This window comes from Trematomus bernacchii, unplaced genomic scaffold (assembly GCF_902827165.1).
Source record: "Trematomus bernacchii unplaced genomic scaffold, fTreBer1.1, whole genome shotgun sequence".
NCBI lineage: Eukaryota > Metazoa > Chordata > Actinopteri > Perciformes > Nototheniidae > Trematomus > Trematomus bernacchii.
The window spans coordinates 23,428,365-23,451,521 of record NW_022988043.1 but is presented as its reverse complement, the minus strand read 5'-3'; the positions used below and the strand labels follow the sequence as shown (position 1 = coordinate 23,451,521).

The following is a 23,157-nucleotide window of genomic DNA, read 5'->3' as shown; positions in this document are numbered from 1 at the left end:
CAGCAGCTTCTACTGAAGCCAGTCCCCAACTCCGGGGACTTCGGGTGGCAGTATACGCCGTGAAGTTGATTGCGGCCTGCCAGTAAACCCAAAGCAGAAGAAGAAGTGACGTCAGCGGCTTCATTTGCGTAATCTTCCCTCAGGGACTTATTCCGGTGTGAACGCGATCGGCTCTTGATGATTAGTTCCCAGCACTTAGTTAAGTGCTGGGAACTAATCATCATTTAGTTTGAAGAAAAAACATTTGCTAAAAAAAGCTGAACGTTCGGAGAGGAGCCGAGAAGCTGATGGTGAATATCTTTGCATTAGCCTGAGGAACCTAAGGTCAAACACCGCTAATCTTTCATGCAACAATTGTTTTAGAAAATAGAATTCCAACATCACGGATTGCTTGAGGGCAACCGGCCAAACATCTGGTCTTTGTTGAGGAGGCAGAGGCCTGGCTTCATTCCAGCTCCATGAACATACAGGCACAGAATCATCCACAGACGTCTTTATTTGTTTAAAAGACACAAGATTTGTTCTTTATGAAGAAATAAGCTTGCATTTATTGGACAAACCACACTCACACAGTGTAAATATGGAACATGTCATTGGGGGTGAAAAATAAATGAAGGCTTTCATTCCAAAATGTCATACATCCATTTGGAAAAAATACCTTGAGGAAACATTTCCAAAGTGTACACCCACTCAGAAATGTTATTAGTTTGGAAAGCAGAATATTTCTTTAGGATGTCAGCGGCATTATTTCCACACAGTGTATGTATCATTTTTGGAACAAAGCTCCTCACATATACGCATTTATTTCTATATTTTAAACATTCTTTTCTTGCTGTACACTGAAGTCTCATGCTTGAAACTGTGCTTTCAGCATTTATCCTCAATCACATGACAAAAGACAAAAAAAAGCACAGTATTCAGGATCAATGCTGCATAGTTTCAACTTTGGAGTCTCAAACATCACGTCTTTGTAAGCATATGCACAGGAGATGGAAACCGTATGAAATCTGTCAGTGAAAAATACACATTATTCCTCTTAGATGCAAGAATGCTTCACTTATTTGAAACATTTTAGGGATTTATGGAAGAAACCGTACTGTACGGTCTGTAGTTCTTATCACCACGTACCATTTCGAGGCTGTATTACAGGTGTGAAATATGAACGGCAATCTGTTAAAAGCTGCAAGTATTTCAGCACAGTGTAAATCCTGACAATAAAACATAATGGAGGCAATAAATAACACAAGGATAAAAGCACGAGGAAATGTTACTTACAGAGAAAATATTAACACATTACCATAATGTTCCTTTAGAAAGATGGAGCATCAAACCAAAACAAACCAATGCACTGATTCACTGCAATCTCCATACAGGGTTTCAGAGAGGACGTCCGTTCCATTTGACCAATAGAACATTCCAACACTTTTACAGTAAGAACACTTGAAATGGATCATGAGGATAGCGGCACATCATTCCCTTGTAGTGACCTCCTTTAAGGCAACTGCAGAAAACACGAGGAGTGTGTGTGTTTGTTTTGAAAGGGTAGCAGTGGATGAAATCATAAAATCACCAGCGAAGACATGGGGGGGTTCACATCAAGATTACGTCCACACTAAGCAGGTTTATTCTTAAAAAAGCGCATTTTGCGACACCAGAGCTTGTGTCGCACCTTTTTATTTATTCATTTCACTGTATTTATTGTTTTATTTGATTATAATTACATTTTATTTACGTTATTTTTTAGCTAATATTACAGTTATTGTATGGTCAGTTCATCGATGTTAAGAGAGATACAGTATTTGAAATGCTCGTGTTTATGTGGTATAGAAATGATTATAAACAATGATGTTACAATTGTATCTAGGGTACAAGAACTGTTATTGTCAATGTATTTCCTCATGTAATTTATACTATGTATAAAATAAATAAAAATGCTATTGTTCTGATCATCAACAAACAGAGCTGGGATCTGGGATCAGTTGATAACAAATGTCTTTTAAGAGTCTTACATTATTGCTGTGACTTGGAGAAGAGACATGGCAGACTACAGTACACGGGTCAGACTCACTGTCCCATTAAGGTGTAAACACAGTGAACAATCATTAGGAGATTAGGGGAATGTTAGATCCACCCTGACAAACCATTTAAAAATAGCCCCAAACAAAACACTTAGTGTGAACGTGCTCCGATAGTGAAGCCTGGGAAGTCTTTTCTTAAAAAATCGAAATCCACTCACTCAGTCTTGTGTCTCTAAATATAAACTCTAAGCGTGCCACTGAAGCCAACACGTAGGAAAGAAAGCAGGAGTGTGAAGGAGACCCCGTCACTTTAAGCATGCTCTCCATTACCACAGCGACCAAAACAAATTCCAAATGATAACCGTATTTACAGACGCCAACATATTCAATCATCTCAAAGTACAAAGAGCCAATCACCAGGACTCACTACAGTACACGTGGTTTTCTCGCCTTTTCCTATTGGCTGGAATGGAAGTGACAGCAGTAGTGCAGATGGGGGGGGGGGGATCGATCAGAAGTAACGCTCCGGAGAAGCGCTCCTCGCTCGTGTTACCTGGGTGTTACCGGCAGCCGTGTGGGTTACGTATGGCTTGGAGATGCTTTATGCTCTTAAGTCAAGGAACAAGAAGGTTTTCAAAGGACCCTCGCCTCGCCGCTGTTCCTCCCTGAACTTCTATAGTTCCTCGTAATCTCCGTCATCTCTTTTGACGGACGCTGCTCCTCCGCCCAGAAAGTCCTCCAGATCGTCCACCTCGGTTTTCTTGCTCCGGGATGGCTTTTTCTTTTTCTCTTTCTCGTCTCCCGCTGCACCTTCGTCCTTTTCTTTTTTCTTGTGTTTGTGTTTCTTCTTGTTTTTCTCGTCCTCCTGAAAACAGAAATACGTTTATTGTGTTGATATTACTGTCTTTTAGAGATATGTCGTATAAACAACAACAAAAAGACGTTACCTCTTTGATTTTCTTCTTCTTTTTCTTCTTGTCTTTGGAGGAGTGTTTACTTTCTTTTTCTGAAAGAGAAGCGGAGATAAACAGAAGTCTCACAGTGATGCACGACTAGAGTGATCCCATTTTAAATAGTCTAGTTGCCAGCATTGGAGGGCTGATTTGGACTACTATGAGTAGTGTTGCAACCATTGGATATAGGGGGCACAAGATGAAAAAATGACCTCTACTGTGGACAATTTATTTTCAAATAAATAGGCAATCTGTCCAATCCAAATGATCCAGAGTCCCCTAAATCTTCCAAATTGAGCCCACCAAGAGCACAACATTTCTGGCTGAAAATGCCATCATTTAATCCTGTCAGAATCAGATGGATTCAGCATCCTCAATAACTTCCAAAATTGTCCAAGTCTGCCAAGCAATTTATTCACTATTGTCAACATGGGCTGTAACGGAATCAGTGCCAATTAACACAACTTATGCTAATTGTGCAAATTGCCCAACATATGCAAGTTAGCATCTGGCAGTTTCTATGTGCTGGGGACCCGTACAGTACCATTAAACTTTGGGTTAGTCAACATTTCCGGGTTTACAACAGGACTCTATGAGCTAGACTTATATATTCAAATGAAGTTGAAAAAACAGAATCTTAGGAGTAAAGCTTTGTCACATGACAAACAGTAAAACGGCTCTGCGCTGACATTGCTGTTGTGTTGCCGGAAACTAAATCAAATTGTGATATCCTCAAAGATTCCCTCAAGGATTTACTGACGATGGGCATATGTTATTGTGAGCTCATTGGGGAGACTTGTGTGCCTCCTAATGAGAAACATGAGAGACATGTAGACAAGACATCTCAGGACTTGCCTTCCTGCTCCTCGCTGCTCTCCTTGGCTGCAGGAGCCTCTTCCTGGAAGCCGAGGCCAAACAGGTCGGTGTCGTCCTTATGTTTGAAGGAGATCGGTGTGGGCTTCAGAGGCTCTGTCGCCTTGGATACCTGCAGGTCGTCGTCAGACAGGTCGGACAGAAGCTCATCTCGGACTGGAAATATGTCCTGGGAGGAAGGGAGCAGCCACACATGATCAATCCCCTGATTTTCCTAAATAAAGCTTAGGAAAAACAAGCTTTTGATGTACAGTGTGACAGAAACGCAACTAAAATAGAGTGGTGCAGTCATTTTTCAAGGGCTACCCGGAAGTTAGCATCGCAATTGCTCCCTCAACTAAAACGGGTTGGATTTCAGAATATAGCAGAAAATTAGATCTGTGGCAAACACACATTTATGATACTTAGACATGTTGTAAGACATTCACCAGTAGGAGATTTATTGACATATTTTATTTAGGACTCATTCCTGCACCACTCTATGTTTTTCGGAGTGCGTAAGTCAGACTATTAGTATTGTGTCCATTTAATTTTAAGCGGGAGAAGATGGATGGATGGATAATTTTATCCAACCGACAAACATTATGCATTACATCATGTTGTTCTTTTTTAATACTGTGAGCCATGTTCCTGCTCAGCTCTCTGAAGATATGTTGCACACCTGCACAGCCATTCACTTTCAAATATAATACACTGTAGTTTGTCATATATTGTCATGTATTCATTGTCTGAAGTAATTTAGGATCGTTTGTATATTTACATTTGGTGTTAAAACTTGTCTGAAACTGTTTAGCATTAAACAATAATTAATAGTATGTGTAAACAGGTCAAATGTCCTGCTTCCTGCAGTGAACTGAGTGAATCTGTTGTCATGCTGTACCTGTACCGTGGTTACTTTGGGGGTATCTGACGCTTCAGACTCAAAGTCGGGGTCGTCCATGATGAAGGACAGCATCTGATGGGCTGCAGGAGCCTCTGGGTCCGTATCGGAGTCTTCGGCTCGGGGGGGAGCTGCCTTTCTTCTTGGCCTGCTGCCGTGGCAACTGCTCTGCTGCCGGAGTGAGAGTGAGGGAGATGGCCTCTGGAGCTTTGGATGCCACCTTGAGTTTAGGGATGTGGATCACAGGCCTGAAACAGGGGGAAATGAATATTTGTTTTAAAAAAAATGACATTTGTTTACATTTGTTTAAATTGACATACAACAGGAAGTCAACAGCCTTCTCGGCTACATCTTAAGTGACTCACAGCTCAGGGGCCTCATTTATAAACGGTGTGTACGCTCAAAAGATGGCGCACGCCAGTTTCTACGCAATCTTTGCGATTTATAAAAAACAAACTTGACGGGAAAATGTGCGGTCCTCCACGCAAACTCTGACCCATCCGTACGCACTACGCACAACAACGGGAGAGACGAGAAACTGCGACCCCGTTGGCAGAAGGAAGAATGGAGAGAAATATGTGGAAATAATACCATAAATAAAATGTTACCTCTCATTTATCATATATGAAGAATTAATGTTCACAAATTGATTAAAGCCAATCTTAAAATGATTAAACAAACGCCTGTTTGAGACTCCTCAGTGCACACAAAAACATAACTTGGAGAAATAAATAAATACGGAAATGTTATTGATCACCCCTCGATTATGTTCTCTTATAAGAAATGTATTCTCATAAATGATGCGGTAAGCAGGAGGACAGAATAACGTCTAAACTGACGCCGTTTTGCATTTCTATAGGTTGTAGATACGAGCATGGTTTTATATACTATCACGTTTAATCATGTTTTATGCCGTTCGCCAATAGCCTACTTGATAAGTTGCTCGTAAAACACAGGAGGTATGGAAACTAAGAACACCATATGTGGTCAATTGTACAGCTAATATAACACAACACGTTAGTTGTATTTCTTTTAACTGGTGGATTATGGATATATAGTTGCTGATCGACAGCTGGAACACAAACCACCAAATACAAAAAAATAATTCAGATCCAGTCGTCATGACTCCACTCCGGAGGGATTCCCCCATCATTTCTTACAGTTTCTCATCAAGAGGGGCTCTCCTGTCCCCGGTACAAACACACTGACACACTGCCTGAGGAAGGTTATGTGTAGTTTTCTTGTCATTAACTTTTTTCGGACCACTTATTTATTTATGTTGGTGACGATCCGACCTCCATGCTGCTACTCTGGTTCAAACTGCATCCACCAAACAATATGATTTATCTCGACCTCTCCAAAATAACCTAAATCTGACACGGTGTGAGATGTCTTTTTTAGCTGTTCTATCGTCATTTCCTGCGAACTTCTTCATGCAGTCAGTCAAAATGAATGAATGAATGGGCGTTTCTTTGACTATTTAGAGGCAAATATGGGCGTTACGTGAAGCCCGCAAAAGCTGCGCCGCATTTCGAGTTGATTGTGATTTCTAAAGGGAAACAGGCGTAGGACGTGCCGTACGCAAGTCCTGTGCCGGTATGCAGTCTTTTATGAATCGGAAAATGTCTGTGCGTATTTATTTGCTTTGTCCTACGTAAGCAACCTTCCCACGCCAATCCTACGCAAGGCTTTATAAATGAGGCCCCAGGTCATGTATTTGCATTGTAACTAATCTAGACAAGTTTCTCCAGTAAATTGTGATAAGGAGTCACATAAAGTGGGCACAATGAAGCCACAAAGAATGAAACAGCAGAGATGCATTCAGGTGGAATACGTGACTATGTGTTCCCATAGCCGTGGGAACATGTTTCAAATGGGGGGTGCTGTGGGGATGACACCAGGGCCGGTTCTGACCAATTTGCTGCCCTAGGCAAGATTTTAGCTGGCAATGAAAAACCTCTACAAAAGACCAATACACTACAAAAAGAGACATGGTGGACAGCTTATATAAAAAGGCTACAAATGTATTTAGTATTGCATGAACATGTTTTAATTGGGGGTGGACTTCACATCCTCTAGGGGGGTCCGGGGGTGCCCCCCCTGGAAGATTTTCTTTAACATTTTAAAGTAAAATGCTTCAATCTGGTGCACTTTGAGCGCCCAATTACTACAGACTAGATCTAGGGGGTACAACTCTAAACACCCATATGAAAAAGATGGGTTTACATTTTATTAATCAAATAAGTATGTGAACATAACCAATAACCTACCATAGCCAATAACAAATAAATGTAGGCTAACTTATTTTATTTTTGTTGTTCATTTATATCTTATTTTACCAGTTAACATTTATTTATGCATATTTTTAAATCTCTCCAGTTTTAAACAATCTTTTTGGTTTACCGTCCTATAGTATACATTGGAATGATTTCAAACCTGTTTTTATTTATCCTAATAATTATAAAGGAGTGCCTTGGAAATATGTGTTGCATAAATTGTGACCAAAACGTTTGAGACCCACTGAGATAACTTAGACTAAAGTGAACTATCTAAACCCTCAGAGTCCTTTACCTCACTGAGCTGTAGTTATCAGCCTCTCAGTCTGACTGGAGTGAACTCTCCCTCCACATTATTGTAGAAACAGCTTCTTATATCCGTTAGCGCAGCAGAAGCTAACAACAATCCCCGCCGGTACCGGTGCACCCCCTCTCTATCTCTCTATCTCTCTCTCTCTCTCTGTGAGCTGCGGGCGCCTGATAAGCCAACATCCCCCACTTTCATCACTTACAGCGCCCATCGTACAGGGCAAATGGAAAATGTAACTGGGGTGAAAAGGGTGTCATCTTTACTTAATTATGAATGTTGTTACATCAAGGCTGAAAATTCGGTTTTTTTGGTATATTATATTTGTATTTAATCTTGTGGAAATGCAGATCCCCTGTCCTCCACCAGGGGGTGCTGCAGCACCCTCAGCACCCCTACTTCCCACGGCCCTGTGTGTTCCTCATATGAGAAGTGGAGGGAGCTTTTTAAATAAGAAGTAGCAAGTCTCTCCAGCACCAACTTTTCTTGTGAACACCACAAAAGGTGAAAGGGTTGCCGTCTTAATTCCATCCCTGATACTGTGAACGTCATTCTGAATGTTCCCTTAGGTGAAACACTGGACATAATCCGTTGCTTCATATGTATTCTTTGTTTCCACTGGGACATGTCTCTATGCTTTAATGTTCAAAAAGCACCTCTTTTCACCCTCTGTCTGAAACCAGAGCCCAGTCTGCTCTGATTGGTTAGCTGGCCGGCTCTGTTGTGATTGGTCAACCGCTTAGAGATGTCCCGCCCCATTATGTACAATATGTTGGTCGCTAGCCGATAGTTACACAGTGATGTAATTTTGTTAGGGAAGTAAACAAAGGAGTCCAATGGAGGCGTTTCAGGGAGGGTGTGGGAGAGAAACTCCCTTTGAAGGGAACACAGGGATATTAGTCTTTGCAGTCCATTTACATGCACACAAATAGTAATCCGCAGGTTGGTTAACTTTAATTAAGGCTTCCTCTGACAGACCTTCACTAAGGGTGCATTCACACCTAATAGTCCGCTTCTGTGGTGCGCACCAGACCACAGTTTGTTACATTGTTTCATTTTTCAGAAGGTTCGGTTTGCGTTCACACGGGCAAAACTCAAACGGACTATAAACTCTAAACACAAGTCATGTGCTCGGTAATGCTGTTCAACCATTGGTCAGACATTAAGGGGGTAAAAACGCAAATCCCGACAATTTCTACCAGAGCCTCCGCCATGGAGCATCGGCACTTTCGGCAGGTTATTCAACAACGTCCGTTAAAAAACATTATAACACATATAATGAGAGACGTTCTGCAGTAAGGAGGGACGTTTCACCGACGGCAGGTGTTCTTAATTTTATGTAGTTGACGGAGCATTTTTACTTTACACGACACTGTTCAACACTTAATTCTGCTTCACTCTTTAACTAAACAACCGCGGATGTCTTGAAAGACTCTTTCGCTGTGTTCACACCGACCCAAATGAACCGCACCAAGCGGCTAAACGCACCAGGGTTCGATTCAACCGGACTATAAAAGGCTGGTGTGAATGCACCCCTAACACAACATAGTGTACGATCCTGAGAAAGGACTTACGCTTTGAGCTCAGGCTCACTGTCCAAGTCTTGGTCCTGTGTGACGGGGGGGGGTTCCTCGTCGCTGGTCAGAGCGACGTCTTTCCTGAGGGGCAGGCTCTTAGGCTGGGGGAGGCTGGGCTCAGTGTCGTCAGGGTCCAACTCATCCAGGAAAGCAGACACCATGGGGTTCCCTCTGCCTTCACCATCACTGGGACAGGACAGGAAATCACTTTTATACCTCCACTCAGTGACAGCCTCTGCTATTGTAAAGCACCAGAGCCTCAGTGACAACCGATGCACACACACACCTCTCTCCTGTAGTATTTCAAAAAGTCATCAAAATTCAAAGTATAGTGTGTTAAAAAATGTAAACCAAAAGTTATACTATAGTATATCGAAAAAGTATTGATATACATATATATTTATAAGTCATCAAAAACATAGTATAGAATGTTTTTTTTAAAGTCATTGAAAAGTCATAGCATAGTATTTTTAAATAAAAACGAGTCATTGGAAAGTCAAAGTATCGTATGTTATTCATTTTTTTATTCATAAAATCATAGTATAGTTTATCAAAAAGTCATGGTAAAGTGTTTTTTTTCAAATAGTTTAAATCAAGCCAGAGTATAGTATGTAAGAGAAATTAAATAAAAGATAAAGACATATATGTTTATAAAGTTAAAGTTTTTGATAGTTTAAATGCTGAGAAAAGTTTCAGTAAATAAAGTGTATTCTTAAAATAAAACAATAAAAAAAGCCTTTTTTCTGATCATGTTGAAGCTAATTTCAATGTTTATGTAAAAAAAGGTAAAATGTGGATTACCAAACTTGCTATGTCACTTTTGCTGTAATGCCTTAAATGTCCCCGCTGCAGGACAAATAAAGGATTTCTGATTCTGACAACTAATGAAAGTTTGTGTAAGCATCTGACCTGTCGCTGTCCACAGCTGTAGCGGGCGGGGGGGCCTTGGTTTTGAAGGGCAGGCTGTCCTCCAGGAAGCTTTTATCCAGTCTCTCATCCGGCACGAAATCATCCACACTGTGAACCTTACCGGGACACACCGGAGCAGGAGGCTCGTCTGAGGGAAACACAGCCAAACAAATCCACCGTATGAAACCACAATCGAAGCGTGAAGTCACATGACAATCAGCAACCGTCCAGACATTCTCTAGTTCTGCATTTCACACTCACTGGGACAACTTGCTTTTAACTTGCCATGATTTACATATGGCTGCAACTGTGATCTAAAAATAAACACAGTTTGCCAGTTACAATTACACAATTTACTGCTTATGAATCAACCATTTGATGTTTTATGTCCATCAACTTCAGCACTAAAATCCTTTTAACTTGAAGGAGTGAGGACACAACAGCATTATCTCATTCATTAAAGATCTTATCTACAACATCAAATACGTCAGTAAATAACCCACTGGTGGATGTCTGAAGCTCCTATGTGTTGTAAGAACAGCGGTTGCTAACAATGCACAACATCAACATACCGTACATTAGCAGCCTTTAGCTTAGCGTTGATGATGTGAAGTCCTGTGACCGGGATGTAGTTCCTTTATAGGCTAACGTTTGATCTTTATTTCTAGCAATTGCAATCATAAAAGTGTTAAGAGGAGATTATCCAGCTGAAGAAATCATGTACGTATCAGAAATGTGTATCATAGATCTTATTTTCTGCAATACTCCAGCAATCCAATGAGAAATGTAATGAATTTGTGTTGAGGGAGCCCTGCCATGCTTACTTCCGCATTCGTAAATGTTGAGAGACTACAAAACGTCATCACGCTGACACAAGACCGCCTTTAGCTTAGCGGTGGGAATGAGCTGTAGTTAGTTTATAGCCTCACGTTAGCTTCCAATAGGAAAATCACATTTCCTTTTGTCGTGGGAGCTCTCTGTGATGCTATTGCCGGGTCGGCCTACAAAAATACGTCATCACTGCACCACTCTTGTAGAAGAGACTCACCTGTGGCAGGAGCCTCAGCAGCAGTGGAACCAAACCAGCGGGACATGAAGCCACGTTTCTGGGGGCCCGAAGCTCCGGGCGCAGCCGGGGCCTGAAGGTCATCGGGAGCGACGGCCGGAGGCTTTGACTCAACAGCAGGAGAAGCCGGGGACGGAGGTGGAGGGAGGGAGGCGGACACAGCTGGTGACTGGGGGAGCACCTGGGGGGGTAGGGGGGGTTGAGGAGTGCTGGGGCTGGAGCTGCCTGTCGAGGCTCCGCTGGGGGGGACGATGGGGGACTGGGAGCCGGAGGAGGGACTCTGACCGTTAGCTGGACCGGGAGAGCCAAAGCCTTTACTGCGAGACTCCAAGTTCTCCAGGAAACTGCAGGAAACACAACAGAGCAGTTATAAACTGAGCTTCACCTGCAGGAATATGTGAGGCTGGGAGCAGAGCAGGGGCTGTACTGTGGGAAGGGTTCAGCGAAAGCCCTTATGGACACTTTATTTGTCTTTACAACGTTTTTTGATATAGGCTAGAAGATTACTAAAATAAAAATATAAGTGTAATTCAATATTAAAAAAATAAATAAAAAATTCAGAGTAACACGTCAAATGTAACTTGAAATACTAAAAAGGCAAACCATAGTCAGATATGTTTTATTATGTACAGCTTTTAGTGGTTTCTGGGAAATAGCTTTGAGAGAACTGTCCACTATTTTCAGTATTTCTCCAAATAAAATCTCTCTCACAATTGGGAAGGAATTGGTTGAATGATTATAATCAAATAGCTCTAAAAGAAAGGATCTTGTAAATTAAATATATAGAATGCAAAAAAATACATTTAGAATTTTGAAACATTAGTATTTTTGACGACAGATGAAAAGGAAATTGGTGAGGTATACCAGCAAAACATTACTAATGACTCTCCGGTTAGATATAACAATTGATGTACTTATGATAATGGTTGAGTATCTGTTATCTGTCAATCTTTTTTTTATCAATTATCAGTATTCACTTTTTTCTGATTTGTGGATTGTTATTTTATTTTATTGTATTTCTTTTAGTTGTGTATGCCCTGTAATCATATTATTTTTCAAAATGCAAAGTCAAAAAAGATTACTCAAGAAGATGCAAACACATTCACAAAACTGTCTGTGAGGAGGAACTCATTGCCCTTACAAGAAACGTGAAATGATCACATCATTATTTCAATTGCAATGAAAGTGTCTTAACTCATGTTTTTGGGTTTGTTTTCAAACACAGAGCCGTGATTAGCTGACAGTCATAACGGCAACTTTCCCTCTAATAATGAATTCTTGAGAAAAAGAAAAGTATATATTCTCACGATAAGACCAGAAAACTGAGCTGAAGCAAATGTCATACATAGGTGTAGAATTCAACAGCTACAGTCTATAGAGTGTTCTGAGCCTCACAACTACAGAAGCTCTGGGTGGACATGTGAAAAACAGTGTGAGAGAGTAAGAAAGCTGACAGTACATCTCATAGTTCTGATCTTCAGTCTCCTGCTGGACACACAGCTCCTCCAGAGTGGCATCCATGTCCAGCTGGTTGGTCTCCAGCTGCCTCAGGAGGGTCTCCCTCTACACACACACACACACACACACACACACACACACACACACACACACACACACACACACACACACACACACACACACACACACACACACACACACACACACACACACACACACACACACACACACACACACACACACACACCACACACACACACACACACACACACACACACACACACACACACACACACACACACACACACACACACACACACACACACACACACACACACACACACACACACACACACACACACACAACACACACACACACACACACACCACACACACACCACACACACACACACACACACACACACACACACACACACACACACACACACACACACACACACACACACACACACACACACACACACACACACACACACACACACACACACACACCCACACACACACAATGATTGACAGGATCTCTGTTTAGGCCCTCGCGAGACAAAACTGCAATCTTGGTGTCCCCATTGATTTAAAGCAGATTAAGACCATCATTAACCAGTACAGGTAGGGAGGACATACCTGTAGCTGCAGGAAGGGGATGTTGAAGAACCTGTGCAGATATTTCAGACCAAAGCCATTCTTCATGGAGGACTCGGCATAATGGATGTAAGATGCTCCCATCGGCCTGTAAAACACAAGTAGTTTCTCTAACATGTGCAGTACAGTATCAGTGTTTCCGTTTAAAACATTATGTTAGTCAAAATGGGAGAAATTCTGGTGAAATATTATATGTGATTAATATGGAGATTTAAAAGTAGTTTTTCAATAGACTTGTGCATAATACAAACAATATAAAATATTACGCAGACCACGCCATATCCCTTCACAAAGAACTTTCCTCAGCTCAAGGCTCGAGGCTCAAGCTCGAGGCCTACTATTTAAAGTGTTATGTTTTAATAAAAAAAGGTGGAAGGAGTGAAAGGAATATGAGTTTTTTTATTAATTATTTGAAGTCTGAAACCCCAGGATTCTTTTTTTTTTTTTTTAACCACTTAACTCCGTTTTCTCTTTTGCCTTATACAGGGAAACATTATTATATTAAATATTACATGAATACCAATATATAGGTTAATACACATAAGACTACAGTGCACACTCAAACTACACCAATAAGGTACATTTATATATCATGTAAGAAAAATACTTAACATGTAGGCCTTTTGGATATAAATACAGTATATTTTTGTAACATGGCTTGTTGAAGTTGTATTTCTCTCATGAGACTAAACCCCTTTATATCAGCAGTGCAGTGTTACTGCTATACAATAATTCCAACAGGTGTCACTGTGTTCTCTGCGTTTGTACCCACAAAGATTGGAATACTTTTTGTTACAAATAGAAGGAAATCTCTGAAGCTTCAGAGGGTTTCCTCTTTCATCACTAACATTTAGTGCTGACATCTATCTACCTGTTGAGTCCAGCGATCAGGTCTCTGATGTCATCAGGGAGGATGACACGATGCTCGCCCATGTCCCGGTGGTTTCCCAACACACACACCGGCACGTGGGTGGGTACTTTGGGCAGCTCCCTCAGGATGTAGTTAAAAGTCCTGCAAATGACAAATCATATTCATCTGTGGAGGGATGTGAAGAAAATCAAAAATCAAATCAGTGAGTCTCAGTTCAGAGGAGGACGAAATGGTGCATCTTAAAGAATTCTCCATATCAGTGAGACTCATTGATTTTGTTGCCTAAAAGTTATATAACATGGTCAAGGTGAATACATATAATAATAATAATAATAAATTGAATTTATATAGCGCTTTTCAAGTCTCAAAGTCGCTTAATAGTCTCAAAGTCGCTTAATATATATATATACATATATATATATATATCAGGGTTTCCATTAGCCGGTAATTACCAGTTTTTAGCTGGTAACATTTATTAAAAACCGGTAAATTCAAGACCTGCCGGTCAAAATGTCCAGTAATAATTAGGGATGCTCCGATCGATCGGCCGCCGGTCATTATCGGCCGATATTCACTCTTAATAGTTTGATCGATGCTCTCTATAAAGGCCGATCAGGAGAACTGGATCTGATCGATATGGACATAAACGTGAGGGAAGTATAACTGGACGAGAGAGAGAGATCAGATCAGCTGCTGAGTCTGACGGAGAAACGCAGCTCTGCATGATCACCTGAAGCCCCGCCCACTGTTTAGCGAGCTGCATGAGAAACTGACGGGCTGTCAGGAAGGAGAGAGAGAGAGAGAGAGAGAGAGAGAGAGAGAGAGAGAGAGAGAGAGAGAGAGAGAGAGAGAGAGAGAGAGAGGATCCGTTTCTCCCGTGTTATTATTCAAAGTTAATGTAAACTTTTGAATAATATACTTCATCTAATACAAGTAGTTTGTTTGAATGTAATAATTATGTTGTTTGTGGAATCATTTATTGAAAAATGAATCTGAACTTTTCGATCTGTTACGATTATAAACTGAAGCAATATAAAAATGACTCCCATTAACAGTTTTAAACATCAGCATATCCGGTAATAGTCCGGTAATTACCTGCTAACGGAAACTCTGCTACACAATTATTATTATTATTATTATTGAAACATGACCGGTAAGTTTCACATTTGTCCGGTAAAATAAATTATTTCCGGACATTTGACCGGCAAGAAAAAATCCTGGCGGAAATCAAATCAAATCAAGTTTTATTTATATAGCACATTTTTAAAACGATTTTTGGTCGAGCCAAAGTGCTGTACATGCAATAAAAACACTTTACTACAATAGCAAACAGAAGACAATAAATTACAACAGCAAAAATAAATAAAAATCACACACAGGGAAAAGTCAGGAGTCGTGCTCCGCTCTGGCTAGAAGGCCAGAGAGAAGAAGTGAGTCTTAAGTGTAGATTTAAAAACCCCTAGGGTCTGGGCCGACCTCACATGGAGGGGCAGAGTGTTCCAGAGCCTAGGGCCCGCTGCTGCGAATGCTCGGTGCCCTCAGGTTTTGAGGCTGGGCTTGGGCACTATCAGCAGCAGCTGGTCAGCAGACCTTAAAGCTCTGGCTGGGGTGTAGCGATGGAGGAGTTCAGCTATATAGGCCGGAGCCAGCCCATTTAGGGCTTTCAAAACAAATAAAAGAAGTTTAAAATCAATTTGAATTGGAAGCCAGTGCAATGAGGCCAGAATTGGGGTGATGTGGTCACGCTTTTTGTGGCCAGTCAGAAGACGTGCAGCTGCGTTCTGGACTAACTGCAGGCGTCTAATTGACGCCTGGTCCATACCCACGTATAGAGCGTTGCAGTAATCCAGTCTCGAGGTAACAAAGGCGTTAATAACCCTTTCCAGGTCTTTAAAAGATAAATACGACTTGGTCTTGGCCAATAGTCGTATTTTAAAAAAGCAGGTGACTACGGTGCTGACCTGCTTATCAAACTTAAAAGCGCTATTGAAGCCCTGAGAGAGAGATATATATATATATACACTCTTCTTTACTCTTACAAAAATAACAATTTTTTGACAACACGTGCAGCATTTAGCCAAAGCGTTTGTTAATGGCAACAACAACAATCAGTAAATAAATACCTATTGGTGCATCATGTCCCTTGTGACATGAGGATATTATTAAAGAAATCTCTATTCCCTCAAACCTGATGCCTGAAATAGCAACATGGAAATGTCTTTCAAGGTTTTTCCCTTGAAGCTGAACAAAAGCCAGCCAGCAGGCTCTCAGCTGAAACCGTATCTCTTCATACATATTCAGACGGGCCGCTCTTACCACTGCTTGGTGATGTCAAACATCATGATGATTCCATTGCAGTTCTTGTACACATCCAGGAACTCTGCATCCAGGGCCACCTCATCTGACTGCACACACACATCAAACAAAGGGATTAATCACATGACACCGGGACCCTACCTCGTACTCCATCCCTGACCCACATGCTATAAATGTTTGCTGAACACATGACAGCCATGTGATAATCACCTCCTGGGGCTCATTCTCCAGTTTCAAGTTCTCTCCACGCTTTTTGCCTTTGCCTGGAGGAACAAGGAATTACAAGTATTAGGTATAGCTGACAAGAAAAGACATCACAGTTGAGTTTGTTGCTTTAGGTTAGATTATGGTGAGTAAACAAGCGGAGCAGCACAGCCACTTTTCTTATGGTCTGTGTCCACATAGCATCTTTTTCTGTCAGGAAGGCGCTGGGCAGTTCAAAGAAACGCTCCAGTGCTTTTTTGTTTTGTTTATATGACAACTACAACTCAACGTATCACAGCTGTTGTATGACGGACTAGCATCGCCCCTTGGATTCTCTTATCTCTTAGTGCTAATATATATTATTTGACTATGAGCACCAACCGGAGGATGCTTGCTCTCAAACTTTGTATACATTTTGCTCCCACAGATTAAAGCTCTCTTTTTTATGATAGTTATGTCTGGAAAACAGTAAAAAAGCGTATCCAATTTCTACAGTGACGTCCCCAGTGGTTTTATTTTCAATTGAACCTTTAATTTATTCTTAAACTGTTAAGTTTATTATTTTTTTATTATTCGTATTCTATACATTTGATTCAGTCCTGTGTTTATTGACTTCTATTGGTTTTAAGTGTTTTTTCTTAAATGCAAGTGTTACTTATATACTAGGTATCTATTATGGGGGTAGGGCAGTATTTTAAATATTTTTGATTTTGGTTTGTGAAGAACTTTGTCTTACCTTTTGTGTATTAAAATTGCTTATATAAATAAAGTTTAATTGATTGATTGATAGAAGCGCTCATAGCAGCCGCTCTAAAACGGCGCATTAAAATAAAAATACTTTTACGTAGGGTGGCAGCATAAGACATCATGTGCTCCGTCCTTATTGGAATCAATTAAAGAGAGAAGTTTGCGCTCAGAAAATGCTATGTGGACATGTGACTTTATGGAAAAGCATCTTATCCAACATACCAACAGATTATCCTCTAAAAACAGACAACTGTTAATGAATGAAGGCTCACACGGTGCACACACTCTATCTACACCCAGCAGAACACTCAGCCAAACTCAGAAATGTAGCCACGCAGCACACCTGGGACGAGCCAACCTTGAGAATATTGACATTCAGATAAGAGTGGAAGGAGGCGGGACAAACCCACAGCACACAAGCCAGTTCAACTTCTACACACTATAGTGGGGCTCACCTACACCTTCAGGAAGAGGGTATTTTTGGCCTGAGATGAGTGCAGGAGAGGTGCAAAAAAAGACAACATCAACACTGAGGACAGAATAACGTGCGAAAGTGTGCGTCGCTTCAATGTCATGAAATACAGCACAAGATAGAGAAAGGTGTCACTTCTTAGAGCAAGAGGAGCAAAGTCTGTCTATTTAACATGTGATAAAGTGGGGTGTGTGTGTCAACACTTACCTTTGTCTACCACGTCCCACACCTCTACCTTGACCACATCATCAGTAGCTGAGGGACACAGAGAGAGTCTTTTTAATATTCACGTTGTTAGGGGGAAACATTTGAATGTGCAGCTGACTCTAATATGGATCCGATAACTGCAAACACTAGAAGAAGAAGTCGTTTCCTTTATATGGAAGAAAACATACAGGGCGGCTACTCTAAAACTGGGTTAGCTGAAACTAAATCTACATTTTTACCTTGATATGGAGCCACTGAAATAAATCACCCAGGCACAAAGCGCAGATGTTAAAAACACCCAAAAATAGAAACATGACAAAGCAGTGGTGATCAAATCAAATCAGTTTGGAGATGACATGAGTTTGGATGACTTACTTTTGTAATTCCAATGGATACTCGTGGCTTGGATCTCCTGAGTGGGCAGGTACTCCTCCACAAACTTCTTGCCCTGCAGTCGATGCCACAGAGTGCTCTTTCCAGTGTTTCTATCTCCCCGGATGACTATTTTCACTTGAAGTTTGTCAGGAAACAGAGAGAAAAACGTTATTTTATCAAAAAAAGACACGCTTATTTGAGAGCAGAAGGCTCTGGTTGGCTGCATTACTTACTGTTATACTGGACCCCTTTGGCAAAGCGTCTCTGCAAACTTTGGTTCATGGACTGCAGGCCAGCCGGAATGTTCTTGTCCCGGAGCTGCCCCGGCTCGGATCCGACCAACTTCTTAAACGCTGAAAACATCTTGACGCTCTTTCACAGGCTGGTACAGAATCACGCAATGGTACGGTGGAAGTCCCCTGACAATTGGTCACACAGCGAGAGAAGGAACTGTGCAGCAGGGCTGAGGAAGTTACAGATCCATGCTCAGAAGCAAACACGATGCAAAATGGCTAGATATTGACTGAAGTCAGTCGGGTTTCTTAAATCTGACTGGATGTTCCTGATCGCCAGTCAGAGGTGGATGTGACTACTTTGGTGATTTGAGCATCATCTGTAAAATAAAAAGAAACACAGAAGAATAAAGCAAGTTAATTACCTCCCATTCATTATCAAGGTATAAGCATGGTAACAAAGGGAGGATTGTCAAATACAAAATCATGTCTTTGCGGCAAAATAAATGTTCAGCCAGAAGGAAATAGGCTTTACTACGGTGGCCCGGAAGTGCAAGACACCACAGCATTTCAGAAAACACCACAGCATTTCACAAAACGCCGCAGCATTTCACAAAACACAACAGCATTTCAGAAAACACAACAGCATTTCACATTGGACGGAAAGGGTATTCCTTTAGGGAGAACACTTCTTGTTTGTGATTGGACAGAGCCAGCCAGAGAAGCACTGCTGTGATTGGTTGTTTTTGCTGCCAGTCAAGAAATGACGCTTCGTGATTGGTCAGCACCCGACAGCGCAACATGTCCCAACACATCAACCGTTAGCTGTTAGCACACACTCAGAGCTCACAGCTCCTCATATCTGTTCAGAAACTGGACAAAAGTTAAACAAGTATAAACCACAGACTGTCTATGTCATGGTGAATACAGTCGCTGCTTTATTTATGTCTGTATGACGCTGTTGTGAGTGTGGACGGAGCAGCTACAGATTGCTTTATCCTGTTCGATCCGATCTCCATTCAGAAAACACGCATTTTAAAAGGTGTTTCGCCTGCCGTCTTGTCTGCAGACTTGTCAAAGCATTAATTCATGGTTTTTACTAACCGGTATCAGTATGTAGTTACTTCGGCATCACTTTGAAACGTGTATTACAATTAAATCACGGTCAATATGTTCATTTTGTTGTAGTTGGTATCTCCCATAGGATTTACATGGAGATACGCCCCGCCCCCTCTCCAGCGCGTCTTGTTTGAATGACAGGAGCAAACACAGCTGACAGCCGCGGTGAAACTCGAGCGATTAGAGTGATGCGAATATTGGGTAGTCTACCATAGTATTTACATGGAGATAAGCCCCTTAAAAACCATGAATTAATAAAGCATGAATTCATGGTTTTTTCGCATCGCTCTAATCGCTCGAGTTTCACCGCAGCTGTCAGTGTTTACTCCTGTCATTCAAACAAGACGTGCTGGAGAGGGGGTGGATCGAACAGGATAAAGCAACCTGTAGCTGCTCCGTCCACACTCACAACAACGTCATACAGACATGAATAAAGCAGCGACTGTATTCGCCATGACATAGACAGTCTGTGGTTTGTACTTGTTTAACTTTTGTCCAGTTTCTGAACAGATATGAGGAGCTGTGAGCTCTGAGTGTGTGCTAACAGCTAACGGTTGATGTGTTGGGACATGTTGCGCTGTCGGGTGCTGACCAATCACGAAGCGTCATTTCTTGACTGGCAGCAAAAACAACCAATCACAGAAGTGCTTCTCTGGCTGGCTCTGTCCAATCACAAACAAGAAGTGTTCTCCCTAAAGGAATACCCTTTCCGTCCAATGTGAAATGCTGTTGTGTTTTCTGAAATGCTGTTGTGTTTTCTGAAATGCTGCGGCGTTTTGTGAAATGCTGTGGTGTTTTCTGAAATGCTGTAGTGTTTTCTGAAATGGTGTAGTGTACGGGCCACCGTACTTTACATATGGTTTTACTTTCAATAACTATCAAGAGACGCACACAACTGTCCCCTAAGATAGAACTAATAACATTAAGACTATTGTGATGTGTCAGTACAGTCAAAAGCTAAGCATGCATTTGCGTTCAAAAACATTACATCGCTTCAAAACCCAAAATATTGTTTGTTCTTCTGGTCTGTCTCTAAATATATTTCAGTTTTTCAAATTAGTGTCAGTGTTTAAACATTAAAAAGCTCAAATAATATGTCCTCGCTAAATGTGCTAAATGTAGGTATTGTCAGTTTGATGTGATGCCTATATTAAGAGCTGCACAAGTAGGAAGAAATAGTAATAAAACAAAAAAAACAAATATTGTGCTTTCTGCGATTTAAATATTGCTCTAGTCCATGTGGTGATTTGGTACAAATCTGATAAATTGCGCAGCCCGTTCTACATTGATCTTACGTTGAGTCAATATGATTATTCAGCGGTGTAAAGTAACTAAGTACATTTACTCGAGTACTGCACTTAATTACAATTTTGAGGTACTTGTACTTTACTTGAGTAATTCAATTGTTTGCTACTTTGCACTTCTACTCCACTACAATTCAGAGGTAAATGGTGTACTTTTACTCCACTACATTTATTTAATAGCTTTAGTTACTTTGCAGATTTGGATTAATGATGCGAAATATTATCAAGTGTTAAATCAGACTTTAGTTCCACCTGGAGTAAATTCACAAGCTACCCTGCAGTATACAAAGTCATTCAAACTAGCTGCACCTTTACCAGCTTTGATAACACTTTAATGGTCAATAATTATAAAACATATCATATATATTATTCTGAAATGGACCAATCTGCACCATGACTACTTTTACTATATTTTGATGCTGATAATTTTCTACTTTTACTTGAGTAACCTTTTGAATGCAGGACTTGTAACAGAGTATTCCTACACTCTGGTACTTCTACTTTTACTCAAGTACAAGATCTGAGTACTTCTCCCACCTCTGTGATTAGTTTATTATAAGGGAACTATGAGTGACACATGAGGCCTTCCAGCTGTTCCGTCACAGTGTCCCAGCTTTTCCATTATTCAGTACCAGGATCAGCCTCACAGCTCGGATTCAGAGAGGAGAGAGCAATACGTTAGTGCCCGGTAATAACACAGGGCTCAATTATTCTGGGGTGAATTGTCCCCTTAACGTTATCCTGCTAGCAGTAGCTGCCCAGGCTGTTAGCGCTTTGGAGAGGGCTTTGAAGCAATGTTGAAAGCAATTATGCTACAACTGCTCAAATGAAACGGTATGTCGACGTTGAAACAGAGAGGAGGTAACATGTAACCAACACTGGCTGAAAGGTAATGTTATCCCCTGGCTCTGTTTGGCTAGCTAACCAGCCGACATTAGCTAGCTTAGCTTCTCCGCTCAGTGACATGAAACGGCAGCTAGACTGAATGTCATCTCTCAGATCATCTACGAATACTCACGGTTATTCAATAAGATACCACATCGCTGTCCCGACATCTTTTGCTCAAAACATCTGTCAGTCCTCCATCCCAGCTGAGATATAGCAGCCGCAGCGACATTCCTTTGCAAAGAGAGCAGCTACACAGACGGCGTCAAGCGTGAGACACACGAGCAACTTCCGTTACAGATTTCAAAATAAAGCTTATGTTTGTGCATTTTAATTTGTGCAATAAGGTTCAAGGTTCTTTATTGTCAAACTAACATAGCTACAGAGTAATTATGTCGTTGAAAATCTTAGGTCACAGGCTTCTCCAACAATGCAACACAATAATACAGATAAGCAGACAATATTAAAACAATATTAAAATATACTATATTAAAAGTAATACAAAAAGAAAAATAGTTTAAAAAAAAAAGTGGAATAGTGCAATACGAGTCTATATACAAGTTATTGGAATGATATATTAGATAATAGATAAATAATTACTAAGTAGCAGATGAATGTTATGAAATTGTTTCAGCAGTTCAGTTGTTTAACAGTCTTATTGCCTGCGGGATGAAGCTGTCTCTGAATCTGGTTGTTCTTGTCTTGATGCTGCGGTAACGCCTGCCAGACGGCAGCAGACTGAACAGTTTGTGGCTGGGGTGATGGGGGTCTTTTATAATCCGGAGGGATTTCTTCCTGAGCCGCTGGGAGTAAAGGTCCTCCATGGATGGCAGCTCCGTCCTGGTGATGTTCTCTGCAGTTTTCACCACCCTCTGTAAAGCCTTACGATTAAGGGCATTGCAGCTGCCGTACCAGGCCGTGATACGGCCAGTCAGGATACTCTCTATGGTGCACCTGTAGAAGTTGCAGAGTATCCTGGAATCCATTTTGAACCTCCTCAGCCTGCGGAGGAAGAAGAGCCGCTGTCGAGCTTTCTTGGTGATGGTGGTGGTGTGAAGAGTCCATGTCAGGTCCTCAGTGATGTGGACCCCGAGGAACCTGAAGCTGCTGACTCTCTCCACCGTAGTCCCATTGATGGCGATGGGGGCGTGTCCCTCTCCCTGCTGCTTCCTGTAATCCACAATCAGCTCCTTTGTTTTGCTGACGTTATCCTGGCACCAAGATGTCAGGTTTTCGACCTCCTCTCTGTACGCCGTCTCGTCACCATCTGTGATCTGGCCGATGACGGTTGTGTCGTCAGCAAACTTCACGATGGTGTTGGAGCTGTGTGTGGCCACGCAGTCGTGAGTGAACAGGGAGTAGAGGAGAGGGCTGAGCACGCAGCCTTGAGGCGCACCGGTGTTGAGGATCAGGGTGGAGGTTGTGATGTTTCCCACCCGCACTGCCT

The 23,157-nt window shown here is 41.4% G+C and overlaps 1 protein-coding gene across 1 annotated transcript; it reads right to left on the bottom strand.

The window, feature by feature from the left end:
* Positions 1 to 477: 477 nt before the first annotated feature.
* LOC117472805 (rab-like protein 6) lies at positions 478 to 21,992 on the bottom strand. The gene is given in 18 exon segments (XM_034118216.1): positions 478 to 2,883; positions 2,966 to 3,024; positions 3,827 to 4,013; positions 4,731 to 4,850; positions 4,852 to 4,972; positions 8,882 to 9,070; positions 9,794 to 9,941; positions 10,842 to 11,203; positions 12,319 to 12,422; positions 12,960 to 13,065; positions 13,849 to 13,989; positions 16,165 to 16,253; positions 16,375 to 16,427; positions 17,571 to 17,600; positions 17,795 to 17,842; positions 18,170 to 18,304; positions 18,403 to 18,782; positions 21,844 to 21,992. Coding segments are annotated over 17 exon segments (2,214 nt in total). The 5' UTR covers positions 18,533 to 18,782; positions 21,844 to 21,992; the 3' UTR covers positions 478 to 2,691.
* Positions 21,993 to 23,157: the final 1,165 nt, after the last annotated feature.